The following is a 12,824-nucleotide window of genomic DNA, read 5'->3' on the forward strand; positions in this document are numbered from 1 at the left end:
TGTGTACGCAGCTGCTGAGACCCCCCCCCACTCGGGACACGCGTGTGTAAGTGGCTGCTGAGACCCCCCACTTGTGACACGCGTGTGTACGCAGCTGCTGAGACCCCCCCACTCGTGAGATGCGTGTGTACGCGGCTGCTGAGACCCCCCCTCATGACACGCGTGTGTACGTGGCTGCTGACCCCCCCCCACTCGTGACACGCGTGTGTACACGGCTGCTGAGCCCCCCCCCCACTCGTGACACGCATGTGTACCTGGCTGCTGAGACCCCCCCACTCGTGACACGCGTGTGTACATGGCTGCTGAGACCCCTCCCCTCGTGACACGCGTGTGTACGCGGCTGCTGAGACCCCCCCTCATGAGACGCGTGTGTACGTGGCTGCTGACCCCCCCCACTCGTGACACGCGTGTGTACACGGCTGCTGAGCCCACCCCCACTCGTGACACGCATGTGTACCTGGCTGCTGAGACCCTCCACACTCGTGACACACGTGTGTACCTGGCTGCTGAGACCCCTCACCTCGTGACACGCGTGTGTACGTGGCTGCTGAGACCCCCCCCCCACTCGTGACACGTGTGTGTACGCGGCTGCTGAGACCCCCCCACTCGTGACACGCGTGTGCACCTGGCTGCTGAGACCCTCCACACTCGTGACACACGTGTGTACCTGGCTGCTGAGACCCCTCACCTCGTGACACGCGTGTGTACGCGGCTGCTGAGACCCCCCCTCGTGACACGCGTGTGTACGTGGCTGCTGAGACCCCCCCCCCACTCGTGACACGTGTGTGTACGCGGCTGCTGAGACCCCCCCACTCGTGACACGCGTGTGTACGCGGCTGCTGAGACCCCCCCCTCGTGACACGCGTGTGTACGCGGCTGCTGAGACCCCCCCCATTTGTGACACGCGTGTGTACACGGCTGCTGAGACCCCCCACACTCGTGACACGCGTGTGTACCTGGCTGCTGAGACCCCTTCCCTCGTGACACGCGTGTGTACACGGCTGCTGAGACCCTCCACACTCGTGACACGCGTGTGTACCTGGCTGCTGAGACCCCTCACCTCGTGACACGTCTGTGTACGCGGCTGCTGAGACCCCTTCCCTCGTGACACGCGTGTGTACGCGGCTGCTGAGACCCCCCCACTCGTGACACGCGCGTGTACGCGTCTGCTGAGACCCCCCCCACGCTCATAACACGTGGGTGCATGGCTGCTGAGACCCCCCCATGCTCGTGACACACACGTACATGGCTGCTGAGACCCCCCACACTCATGACACATGTACACAGCTGCTGAGACCCCCCCATGCTCGTGACACACGTGCACGCAGCTGCTGAGACCCACCCCCACTCATGACACATGGATGCATGGCTGCTAAGAACCCCCCACGCTCGTGACATGTGCACACTGGTGCTGAGACCCCCCCACGCTCATGACACACGTGGGTGTACACGGCTGCTGAGACCCCCCCATGCTCGTGACACGCGTGTGTACGTGGCTGCTGAGACCCCCCACACTCGTGACACGCGTGTGTACACAGCTGCTGAGACCCCCCCAACTCGTGACACGCGTGCGTACGCGGCTGCTGAGACCCCCCCCTCGTGACACGCCTGTGTACGCGGCTGCTGAGACCCCCCCCATTTGTGACACGCGTGTGTACACGGCTGCTGAGCCCCCTTCCCTCGTGACACGTGTGTGTACGCGGCTGCTGAGACCCTCCACACTCGTGACACGCGTGTGTACCTGGCTGCTGAGACCCCTTCCCTCGTGACACGCGTGTGTACACGGCTGCTGAGACCCCCCACACTCGTGAAACGCGCGTGTACGCGTCTGCTGAGACCCACCCACTCGTGACATGCATGTGTACGCGGCTGCTGAGACCCCTCCAACTCGTGACACGCGTGTGTACATGGCTGCTGAGACCCCCCCACTCATGAGATGCGTGTGTACACGGCTGCTGAGCCCCCCCACTCGTGACACGCGTGTGTACGCGGCTGCTGAGACCCCCCACTTGTGACACGCGTGTGTACGCGGCTGCTGAGCCCCCTTCCCTCGTGACACGCGTGTGTACACGGCTGCTGAGACCCCCCAACTCGTGACACACGTGCGTACGCAGCTGCTGAGACCCCCCCAACTCGTGACACACGCGTGTACGCGGCTGCTGAGACCCCCCCAACTCGTGACACGCGCGAGTACGCAGCTGCTGAGACCCCCCAACTCGTGACATGCGTGTGTACGCAGCTGCTGAGCCCCCCCCACTCGTGACACGCGCGTGTACGCAGCTGCTGAGCCCCCCCAACTCGTGACATGCGTGTGTACGCAGCTGCTGAGCCCCCCCACTCGTGACACGCGCGTGTACGCAGCTGCTGAGCCCCCCCCCCATGTGACATGCGTGTCCCACGGCCCGTGCTGGGGTGGCCCCACCCTGCGAGGGCAGAAAGGGCCCCAAAACCCCGGGGGGGGGACACGGGGCCCCCCTGTTCAGCGCGGGGCAGACAGGCACCTCACATATGTTTATTTTCCGTAGATATATTAATTTTTTTTTTTTCTGTAAAAGACCTAAAAATGGATAGAAAAAAAAAAAAAAAAGGAGGGGGGGGGACAACAGACACCGGCCGGCTCCTGGCCGGCGGGCAGGGGGACGAGGCCGCACCCCCCATCCCAGCGAGGGGTCCCCACCTCCTCCTCGCCCCCATCCCTCCGCGGGCAGTGGGGACGCGTCCCCCTAAAACTTGGGGGGGGGGACACACACGGCGACTCCGCGCCCCCCGCCCCGTCCGGGGCTGGAGAAGGCCACGGGGGTCTCCGACCCCCTTCCCGGCTTTGCAGGGCGCAGGGGTCCCCCCACCGTGGGGCGGGGGGGGGCACCCTGGGTGGGTTTTGGGTGGCTTTTGGGTGCCAGGCTAGGACTTGCCCTCGGCGGGGTTGTATTCCGTCTCGCCGGCCGAGACCTGGGAGATGCGCCGCGTGGAACGCCACAGCCGCCGGTGGAACTGGCCCGGCCGCACCTGGGCGAGGGGGGATGAGCACCCACCCCGTGGCCCCGTCCCCTTCCACGTCCCCTCACCCTGTACCTGTCTCCATCCTCATCCCCTTCTCCAGCCCCATCCTCTTCCCGATCCTCATCTGCTTCTTCATCGCCATTCCTCATCCCCATCCCCACCCCCTTCTCCATCCTCATCCCCATCCTCATCCCCATCTCCATTTCTCATCCCCTTCCCCATCCTCGTCTTCATCCCTTTCTCCATCCCCATCCTCATCCCCTTCTCCATCCTCATCCCTGTCCTCATCCCCATCCCCATTTCTCATCCCCTTCCCCATCCTTGTCCTCATCCCTTTCTCCATCCCCATTCCTCATCCCCTTCACCATCCTCGCCCTCATCCCCTTCTCCATTGTCATCCCTTTCTCCATCCCCACCCTCATCCCTTTCTCCATCCTCATCCCCTTCTTCATCGCCATCCCCATCCTCATCCCTTTCTCCATCCTCATCCCCGCCCTCACCCCCATCCCTGTCCTCATCCCCTTCTCCATCCTCATCCTCCTCCCCTTCTCTATCCTCATCCCTTTCTCCATCCTCATCCCCGTCCTCACCCCCATCCTCGCTCTCATCCCCTTCTCCACCCTCATCCCTTTCTCCATCCTCATCCCCTTCTTCATCGCCATCCCCATCCTCATCCCTTTCTCCATCCTCATCCCCGTCCTCACCCCCATCCTCATCCTCATCCCCTTCTCCATTGTCATCCCTTTCTCCATCCCCACCCTCATCCCTTTCTCCATCCTCATCCCCTTCTTCATCGCCATCCCCATCCTCATCCCTTTCTCCATCCTCATCCCCGCCCTCACCCCCATCCCTGTCCTCATCCCCTTCTCCATCCTCATCCTCATCCCCTTCTCTATCCTCATCCCTTTCTCCATCCTCATCCCCGTCCTCACCCCCATCCTCGCCCTCATCCCCTTCTCCACCCTCATCCCTTTCTCCATCCTCATCCCCATCCTCATCCCTTTCTCCATCCTCATCCCCGCCCTCACCCCCATCCCTGTCCTCATCCCCTTCTCCATCCTCATCCTCATCGCCATCCCCATCCTCATCCCTTTCTCCATCCTCATCCCCGTCCTCACCCCCATCCTCATCCTCATCCCCTTCTCCATCCTCATCTCTTTCTCCATCCCCATCCTCATCCTCACCCCCATCCCCATCCTCTTCCAAATATCCATCTCCGCCAGCCCCTTCCCCACCACACCGCCCCTTCCAAACCCCATCCTTTGCTCCACCCACATTCATCCCCTTCCCCTTCCAAATCCCTGTCCCTTCTCCCATCACCGTCCCCTTCTGCATCCCCATCCCTTTCCCAACCCCTTCCTCATCGCCATCCACCCACCATCTCCACCTCCATCCCCTTCTCCATCTCCATCCCCTTCCCCATCTCCACCTCCACCTTCATCCTCACCTCCACCCCCTTCCCCACCTCCACCTTCATCCTCACCTCCACCCCCTTCCCCACCTCCACCTTCATCTCCTCCTCCACCTTCATCTCCACCTCCACCCTCACCTCCATCCCCTTCCCCATCTCCATCTCCACCTCCATCCCCTTCCCCATCTCCACCCCCATCCCCTTCCCCATCTCCACCTCCATCTCCACCTCCACCCTCACCTCCATCCCCTTCCCCATCTCCGCCTGCACCCCCCTCCCCATCTCCACCTCCACCTTCATCCTCACCTCCACCCCTTTCCCCATCTCCGCCTCCATCATCACCTCCACGCCCTTCCCCATCTCCACCTTCATCTCCACCTCCACCCCTTTCCCCATCTCCACCTCAACCTCCATCCACTCCCTTTCCCATAACCCCTTCCCCACATCTCCCCCATCCCACCCCACCTCTCCACCTCTGCTCTGGAGAGCAAGGAGGACAAGCAGAGGTCCCCAGCCCAGCAGCACCCAGTGGACACTGAGGCATGACCCCCCCCAGCCCCACCACCACCTGGGGTGGGGGTCCACGCTCACCTCAGCGGGCTGCCCAGCACCCACCACAATGAGCTTGCCATCCTCCAACCCCACCAAGATGTGACTCTTCTCCTTGGTGACGGACACGCTGTGGATGGGCACCCGCATGGGCATGGGGGGCATGGCTGCCCTGAGGCTGTGAGAAGACGAGTGGTGGGATGAGACCCCTCGAGTCCCCCGGGGCACCCCAAGGGGGTGGTTGGGGTGGGACAAGGTGTGGACAAGGTGGGGATGGAGATGGTGGAGGTGGGTATGGGGGTGGGGATGGGGATGGAGGTGGAGATGGAGGTGGAGATAGGGAAGGGGATGGAGGTGGAGGTGGGGATGGGGATGGAGGTGGAGATGGAGGTGGGGATAGGGAAAGGGATGGAGGTGGAGGTGGGGATGGGGGTGAGGATGGGGGTGGGGATGGAGGTGGAGGTGGGGATGGGGATGGGGATGGAGGTGGTAGCCCTCACCTCTGGAGGTCACGGATCTCCAGCCCGCACTGCATGGTCCCCAGCACCACGAACTCCTCCGTCAGGCACATGGCCGTCACCTCCTCGTCCAGCGGGACGGAGGAGAGGTGCTTCCCGTTCACCGAGTAGAGGTGCAGCGCAAACCTGTCCTGAAAGACAGAGCAAAGAGGGGGGAACACACGCGCTGACGGTGACGAGGGGGAGGACACAGGGACACCTGGCCCTACCTTCAAGCAGGCTCGTTGACCCACGGCGGTCTGGGCGACCACCTGCCCCTCGGGTCCCACGGCCAGGTGGGAGAGGACAGCGGGTGGCGAGCTCTCGCCGGGCGGCCGCAGGGACCGGATGAAGAGCCCCCGGCGGATGGTGTGGATGATGATGGTGCCATCCTATGGGAGGAAGGGGACGTGGGGTGATGATGGTGGCACCGCCCACCCGGCCACCCACCCCACCAACCCAGCTCACCTTGGAGCCCGACACCGCCATGTCCAGCTCGGTGCTGATGGCCACACACGTCACCTCGGCGTCGTGGCCGTAAAGGACCTGCACGGGTTTGGGAGCCAAGCCGCTGGAAAACCCACCCTGGCGTTGGGGACACGAGGACCTCAGTGACCTGGTGGCAGCGCCCACTGTGAGCCACCCCATCCGGAGCACGGGGTAAGGGTCAAGCCCCTACCTGCTGTAGGACCTGCCACACCATGCAGGTGGTGTCCCGGGACCCAGAAATGAGGTAGATGCCACAGAGGTCGAGCGCCAGGCAGGTGACAATGTCTGTGACACCCAGAGGGACATCATGAGCTGCTGGTCCCGTCCCACCGCGCTTGGTACCCCCAACCCCGTGGGATGTCACCAAGACGTGTTTTGGGGTATGGAAATGCTGCTAACCCTAACCCCAGCCTGGCTCTGAGATGGAGCCTGGACTGTCCCCAGAAGATCATAGAATCATAGAATCATTTAGGTTGGAAAAGACCTTTAAGATCATCCAGTCGAACCATCAACCTACACTACCAAGTCTACTCTAAGCCAATCAAGGGTAGACTAGACTAAACCATGTCCCGAAGTGCCACATCTACCCATTTTTTGAACACTTCCAGGGATGGGGACTCCACCACCTCTCTGGGCAGCCTGTTCCAATTCTTGACCACCCTTTCCGTGAAGAAATTTTTCCTAATTTCCAACCTAAACCTCCCCTGGTGCAGCTTAAGCCCATTTCCCCTCGTCCTATCGTTAACTACTTGGGAGAAGAGACGATGGGGGACACTGGGAGATGTCCCCTGCTCGCTCCCACGTTCCCTGCTTCCCCCCTACAAACCCATTGGGGCATCACCAGACCTTTGTCATCAGAGGAGGATGTACCTATGTGCCGGGTGATGCGCCCAATGACCTTCCCTTTGGCCAGCGAGGTGACGCAGAGGCTGTTGTCCCAATGTCCCCCGCTGAAGAGCAGCTTCCCATCGGGGGACACGGCCAGCGTGCGGGAGCACAGGTCCGCGCCGGGGGCGAAGGGGCCCTGCAGGAAGCGCTGGGTCCTGGTGGGAAGGGACGTGGGATGGTGGCAGAGCCATGGGTGGGCTGGTGGCACCTTTGGGGACCACCCCCATGCGGCAACTCACTTTGCATTGGAGACGGTGGGGTCTTTGGTGAAGCTGAAGTAGTTGGAGATGTTCTTGTCATAGGGCAACCAGTTGTGGGTCCCCAACAAGCCGTTGGCACTCACGGTGACCTGGGCAGAGATGGAGCTGACACAGCTTCCACCACTGAAGCCCTCCTGGTCCCAGTCACCCCCAGTCAGCAGCACGCAGCCGTGCCTCAGTTTCCCCACACTCACCAGGACATCGGGTGATCCCTGAGTGATGAAGGAGTGTGCCTGGTTCTTGGGGACCACGGCTTGCACCAGGGCCACCCCATCGCTGATGCCCTGCGGGGAGACAGTAACCGGTGGGCACCCTCCTGGCCACCAGTACCTGCCCAGTCCTGGCCAGGGACCCCTCGGGGTTGTCCTCACCTCCACGAAGAAGGACTTGAGCTGGTCTAGGTTCTCGAAGACGTTGGGCGAGCGGGTGTCGAGGCGGGCCAGCCTCCGCGCAGCGCTCTCTGCCGACAGCCGGGCAGGATGGGGCTCCTGGGGGGTGGCGAGGGAACCCATGAGAAGGGGGGTGGCCCCCCGAAAGCGGCTATTTTTTGAGGGTGGAGGTATGAGCTACCTTGAGCAGCTGGCAGGGCGTCTGCCCAAAGTTGCTGATGATGCCCTCCAGAGCCTTCCTCTGCGTCTCATCGGCGATGGCGTCCAGGTCCACAGCCCCTGGAGATGGGGGTGGTCATGGGGGGCCACCTGGCAGGTGCCCCCCCACCTCGCTGCCCCACGGCTCACCCTCGTAGGTGCAGTAGTAGAAGACGTTGAGGGCCTCCACGGCGGCCGGGCCTCGTTGTTTGTACCCAAAAATGAGGTCGATCCACTCGTGGAGGTGGGCTGAGACATACTCCGATTCCTATCCAAGGATGGGGTGTGAGGGTGGGTCGGGAATGCCCGCCGCCCCCTGTGACGGCCCCCCCAGGGGTGGGAGCGGAGGAGGGATTGGGATGGGCTCCACCATCTCACCAAGGCTTTGCGGTGCTGGTAGATGAAGTCCTCGCGGGAGCGCGCCCACCGGGGCAGCACCACGTCGCCCACCTTCTCGTTGGAGAGCTGCAGGCAGCCCAGGTCGAAGCCTGCAGGCAGGACAGGCAGGGGGTGAGGGACATCGACGCCCACCATGCTCCCATGGGTGCTCTCCCCACGGATGTGGGGACGATGGGTGCCCCTTACCATTCTGGTTCTCCAGGAACTCAGGGAAGTAGAAGAACTCGGGGATGAGCTCCTTGACGTCCACGGGGTTCTCCATGCGAACTTGCCACGCCGCCGGCACTGAATGGAACTGCCGGTCCGAGCAGTCAAACCTGGTGGCACAGGACACCCGGTCGGAGCCCGCTTGTCCCCCGCTACGTCCCCTCCCCAGGGTCCTGCCGCCGGGTGCCCACCTGCCGCTCTGCAGCTGGATGTGGAGGGTGGTGAAGGGCTCGGTGCGGATCAGGTAGTGCATGACGCCCGCCGCGTTGGAGTAGTGCGTGCCGTAGTGGAACTTGTCCACCGTCCCCGTGGGGTCCTCGAAGCTCTCGTACCTGGGGGTGAGGTGGGAGGGTCCACCAGGTGCCAGCCAGGTGGTCCCCATGTCCCTTGTCCCTCTTTTTTTAGGGGCACTCACTTCTCCTTCACATCCCGGGCGTGCCGCTCGTTGGCCACCCCGATGGGCTTGGACAGGTCCCGAAACACGGCTGGGTCGGTGAGGTCAAGGGTCTCCGAGATGTAATCCCGCAGGATCCAGGGGAACTGGGTGGGGATGGGAGGTGCGTGAGGCTGGGTGGGGGGGGGCCCAGGCTCGCTGGGGGGACGGGGACACACGTGGGGGGCTCACCACGGGGTACTGGGAGAGGTCGTTGTAGGTGCGCCCCGCGATCGTGTTCAGCTGCATGAGGTACTCAAAGTTGGAGATCTCCCGCAGGACCCATTTCTGGAGCGAAGGGAGGGTGGTTGAGATGGGCTGGGGGGGCAGGAGAGGGGGCAGACACACCCACCCCATGGCCATTCCTGTCCCAAAGCCATCCTGGTCCCATGGCCAGCCCCATCCCATGGCCATCCCTGGTCCCAGACAATCCCTGGTCCCACGGCCATCCCTGGTCCCATGGGCATCTCCCACCCACAGCCATCTGTGGTCCCGTGGGCATCCCTGGTCCCACAGCCATCCCTGGCACCATGGCCATCCCCAGTCCCATGGTCATCTCCAACCCATGGCCATCTGTGGTCCCATGACCAACTCCAACCCATGGCCATCTGTGGTCCCATGGCCATCCCTGGCCCCATGGCCATCCCCAGTCCCATGGCCATCTCCAACCCATGGCCATCTGTGGTCCCACGGGCATCCCCATCCCACGCTGGCACCCTCCCCTTTGCCACACAGGAAAGAGAGATATGGGGTGGGAGTGGGCAAGGTGGGGCCGGTACCTGGGTGAGCCCTGAGGCTTTCAGCAGCTCCTGGGGCGACCGGCTGCCGAAGTAGATCTGGTTGGGGGGACGCAGGCCGAGGATGCAGGAGTACACCTTGTTTCTCACCTGGGGGGACATGAGTAGGACGTGGAGTGGCCGGAGTCTAGGCAGTGCCGTGTCCCCAGGAGGGGTTTGGAGTGGGGAAAGGGTGCCACCACCTTTTTTTTGAAGTTGAGGAAGTAGTTGGCCTGGTCGATGAAGAAGAGCTCGAGCGCGGAGCGGCGCAGGTTGTAGCGGCGCAGGTGGACCTCACGCAGGTGGGACAAGGGGCGCTTGAAGTCATAGCCAATCCCTGCCGAATTAGGGGGGGACACACAGAGCCCCATGGGCATCATTGTCTGCCCAGACCCCAATTCCTGAGGCAGGGATGGAGGCCAGCATCACCCTGGGGCTGGGAGGAGCCCACCCCCAAAATGGCCAGCACCTGGTGTGATGGGTTTCTGGAGGAGATAGGATGGGTGGGGGGGTTCCTCACCCCACCTCACTGCAGGGACCCCCCCAAGGACCACATGCCATTACCTCCCTCCGTCTCCTCCTTCTCGCTGCTGCCATCGTAGAAGTAGACGTGCTGGGTTGTCACCTCCAGGCGGCCGGGGACAACGGCCACCGTCGTGATGAGTTCGCAGTCCTCCGAGACCACCAACTTCTCCCGTTGGTTCTGCTCCTTGGGCTCAGCCCTGGGTGACACCAGGGGTGAGGAGACCTGGTGACACCCCCAGCCTGGGCGATCCAGCGCCACGGCAGGGGATGGGGACACTCACTGGTTGTCCAGGACGGGGAGGTCCTCCTCAGCCAGTTGGTCATCCTCCAGCTCGCTCACCTTGGCCTCCTTGGCCATGGCAAGTGGGAGGGACTCGGCGGGGTTGTGGAGGTGGTCAGCTCCTGAAAGGAGGAGGGGGGTCAGCAGACACCCCAGCCACCCATGGCTGGGGGACAGGTCCTGCGAAGGTTCCCCATCCCACCCCCCAACCCCAATGGGATCCATGACAGCTCCCAGCTCGACCCCACCATGTGCACCCAATCGGTGGCACCCCCTTGCAGGCGGCATGGGGGGGACCCCTGGGTGCCCTACTCCCATCAGCCTCACCCAGATTGTCCCGCAGGGCGCTGGCCTCCAGGTGCTGGTCAAAATTTAGGTTGGGCACCAGCTTCAGCCTCATCCGGGAGTAGGTCTCGGCGCTCGACAGCTTCCAGCGAACCTCTGGTGGGTTCCTGAGGGGCAGCGGGGGGTGAGCCACCCTGGGGACCTCCCGCCATGCCACCCCTCCCCGGGGGCCGAGGCGGGAGCTCACCGGTCAGCCCAGGCGGAGCGGGGTGAGGTGAGGAGGCGGCACAGGGACCGCCACTGCTTCAGCACGGTGCCGTGGTGGTTGTTGGCCAGCTTGAGCATGTTGGCGTGCCGGGTGTTTTCCGCCCTGGTGCGCTTCGCCGCCGGCTCCAGCACCAGCTCCTGCCGAGGGAGCAGGAGAGTGAAGTGACAGCAGGGCTGGGGGACATCCCTGAGATGAGGAGCATGTCCATGGGGTGATGTCCCCAGGGCAAGGAGAATGTCCCAGGATGATGGACTTGGGGCGAGGAGCGCATCCCTGGGATGATGTCACTGGGTGAGGAGCATGTCCCCAGTGTGAGGAGCACATCCCCAAAATGATGTCCTCAGGATGAGGAACACTTCCTGAGGGCATTGTCTCCAGGGTAAGGAGCATGTCCCCATGATGACATCCCTGGGATGAAGAGCACATCCCCAGGATTAATGTCACCACGGTGAGGAGCCTGTCCCTGGGGTGGGGAGCACATCCCTGGGATGACATCCCCAGAGTGAAGAGCACATCCCCAGGGTGATGTCCCTGGGGTGAGGAGCACATCCCCAGGGTAATGTCCCTGGGGTGAGGAGCATGTACCCAGGGTGAGGAGCACATCCCTGGAATGACATTCCTGGGATGATAAGAACATCCCTGGGATGAGGAGCACATCCCCAGAACAATGTCCCCAGGATGAGGAGTACTTCCTGAGGGCAATGTCCCCAGGGTAAGGAGCATGTCCCCAGGATGACATCCCTGGGATGAAGAGCACATCCCCAGAACAATGTCCCCAGGATGAGGAACACTTCCTGAGGGCATTGTCTCCAGGGTAAGGAGCATGTCCCCATGATGACATCCCTGGGATGAAGAGCACATCCCCAGGATTAATGTCACCACGGTGAGGAGCACATCCCCAGAATGCCATCCCCAGAGTGAGGAGCACACCCCCTGGATGACATCTTTGGGGTGAGGAGCTCATCCCCATGACACCCCCATGTTGTCCCTGGGGTGAGGAGCATGTATCCAGGGTGAGGAGCACATCCCTGAAACAACGTCCCTGGGTTGATGATCACATCCCAGGGATGAAGTCCCCGGAATGAGGGGCACATCCTGAGGACCATGTCCCCAGGGTGAGGAGGATGTCCCCAGGATGACATCCTTGGGATGAGGAACACATCCCCAGGATTAATATCCCCTGGGAGAGGAGCACATCCCTAGGCTGACATCGTTGGGGTGAGGAGCATGTCCCCATGATGAGGAGCACATCCCCAGGGTGACGTCCCAGGGGCGAGGAGCAGGCAGTACCTGGAACATTTTGCGGCTGGCCACCTTCTCCTGCTCTCGCCGCTGGGAGCTGCTCATCATGGCATCGTAGCAGGCGTTCCAGAAATTGGACATGTGGTCGTGGCTCTTGGCGAAGGTGTCCATCTCAAACTGGGCCATGGTGGGCTGCACCTACCGGGAGAACCGGGATGAGAGGGGAGGCGTTTGCAGGGCTTGGCACCCACCAACCATCACCCAGGCTATGAACATCCTTTCCCTGGAGGTCACCCCTGCAGACTGTCCCAACCCGTTGGTGATATGGGGACCCCGCCACAGCATGGACCCATTTCTAAGCCTGGGCAGGTGTTCCCCCAACAGCGATGCCACCCCATGCCCCGTGGCACCCACATGCTTCTCAATGAAGCCCCTCCACTCTGGGGTGGTGCAGAAGTGCTGGAAGTCCTCGTAGAAAGTGGGGCTGCCGTTGGTGGGGGGCAGCGAGGGCAGGAAGAGCTGCAGCTGCAAGGTCTCGTAGCACTGGTCCATGAGCGTCCGGATGATGGGCACCAACCAGGAGAAGGTCTCTGACTTGGCATCCAGCGAGCGTCGTAGCGGGGTCTCCAGCTTGCCCAGCAGGTAGCAAGCCTCGTCCTTTTTGGGGGCCGAGGCGGTCTGCAGCAGGCTGTGCAGCTTCACGTACGCCAGCGAGTGCAGCTGCGGAG

At 62.7% G+C, this 12,824-nt stretch overlaps 1 protein-coding gene across 1 annotated transcript in view; it reads right to left on the minus strand.

The window, feature by feature from the left end:
* Positions 1-2,901: 2,901 nt before the first annotated feature.
* The window catches only part of NBEAL2 (neurobeachin like 2), a 46,254-nt gene continuing 36,331 nt past the window's right edge, over positions 2,902-12,824 (minus strand). The window contains 25 exon segments of the mRNA XM_075706524.1: positions 2,902-3,006; positions 5,003-5,138; positions 5,461-5,609; positions 5,688-5,849; positions 5,926-6,042; positions 6,137-6,231; positions 6,817-6,989; positions 7,074-7,183; positions 7,289-7,378; positions 7,466-7,582; positions 7,665-7,762; positions 7,832-7,949; positions 8,060-8,169; positions 8,267-8,397; positions 8,479-8,619; positions 8,703-8,827; positions 8,913-9,008; positions 9,500-9,607; positions 9,700-9,833; positions 10,061-10,218; positions 10,303-10,423; positions 10,629-10,753; positions 10,834-10,991; positions 12,145-12,294; positions 12,511-12,816. Coding sequence (XP_075562639.1) covers positions 2,902-3,006; positions 5,003-5,138; positions 5,461-5,609; positions 5,688-5,849; positions 5,926-6,042; positions 6,137-6,231; positions 6,817-6,989; positions 7,074-7,183; positions 7,289-7,378; positions 7,466-7,582; positions 7,665-7,762; positions 7,832-7,949; positions 8,060-8,169; positions 8,267-8,397; positions 8,479-8,619; positions 8,703-8,827; positions 8,913-9,008; positions 9,500-9,607; positions 9,700-9,833; positions 10,061-10,218; positions 10,303-10,423; positions 10,629-10,753; positions 10,834-10,991; positions 12,145-12,294; positions 12,511-12,816 — 3,333 coding nt within the window.

This window comes from Pelecanus crispus, chromosome 2 (assembly GCF_030463565.1).
Source record: "Pelecanus crispus isolate bPelCri1 chromosome 2, bPelCri1.pri, whole genome shotgun sequence".
NCBI classification, from domain to species: Eukaryota; Metazoa; Chordata; class Aves; order Pelecaniformes; family Pelecanidae; genus Pelecanus; species Pelecanus crispus.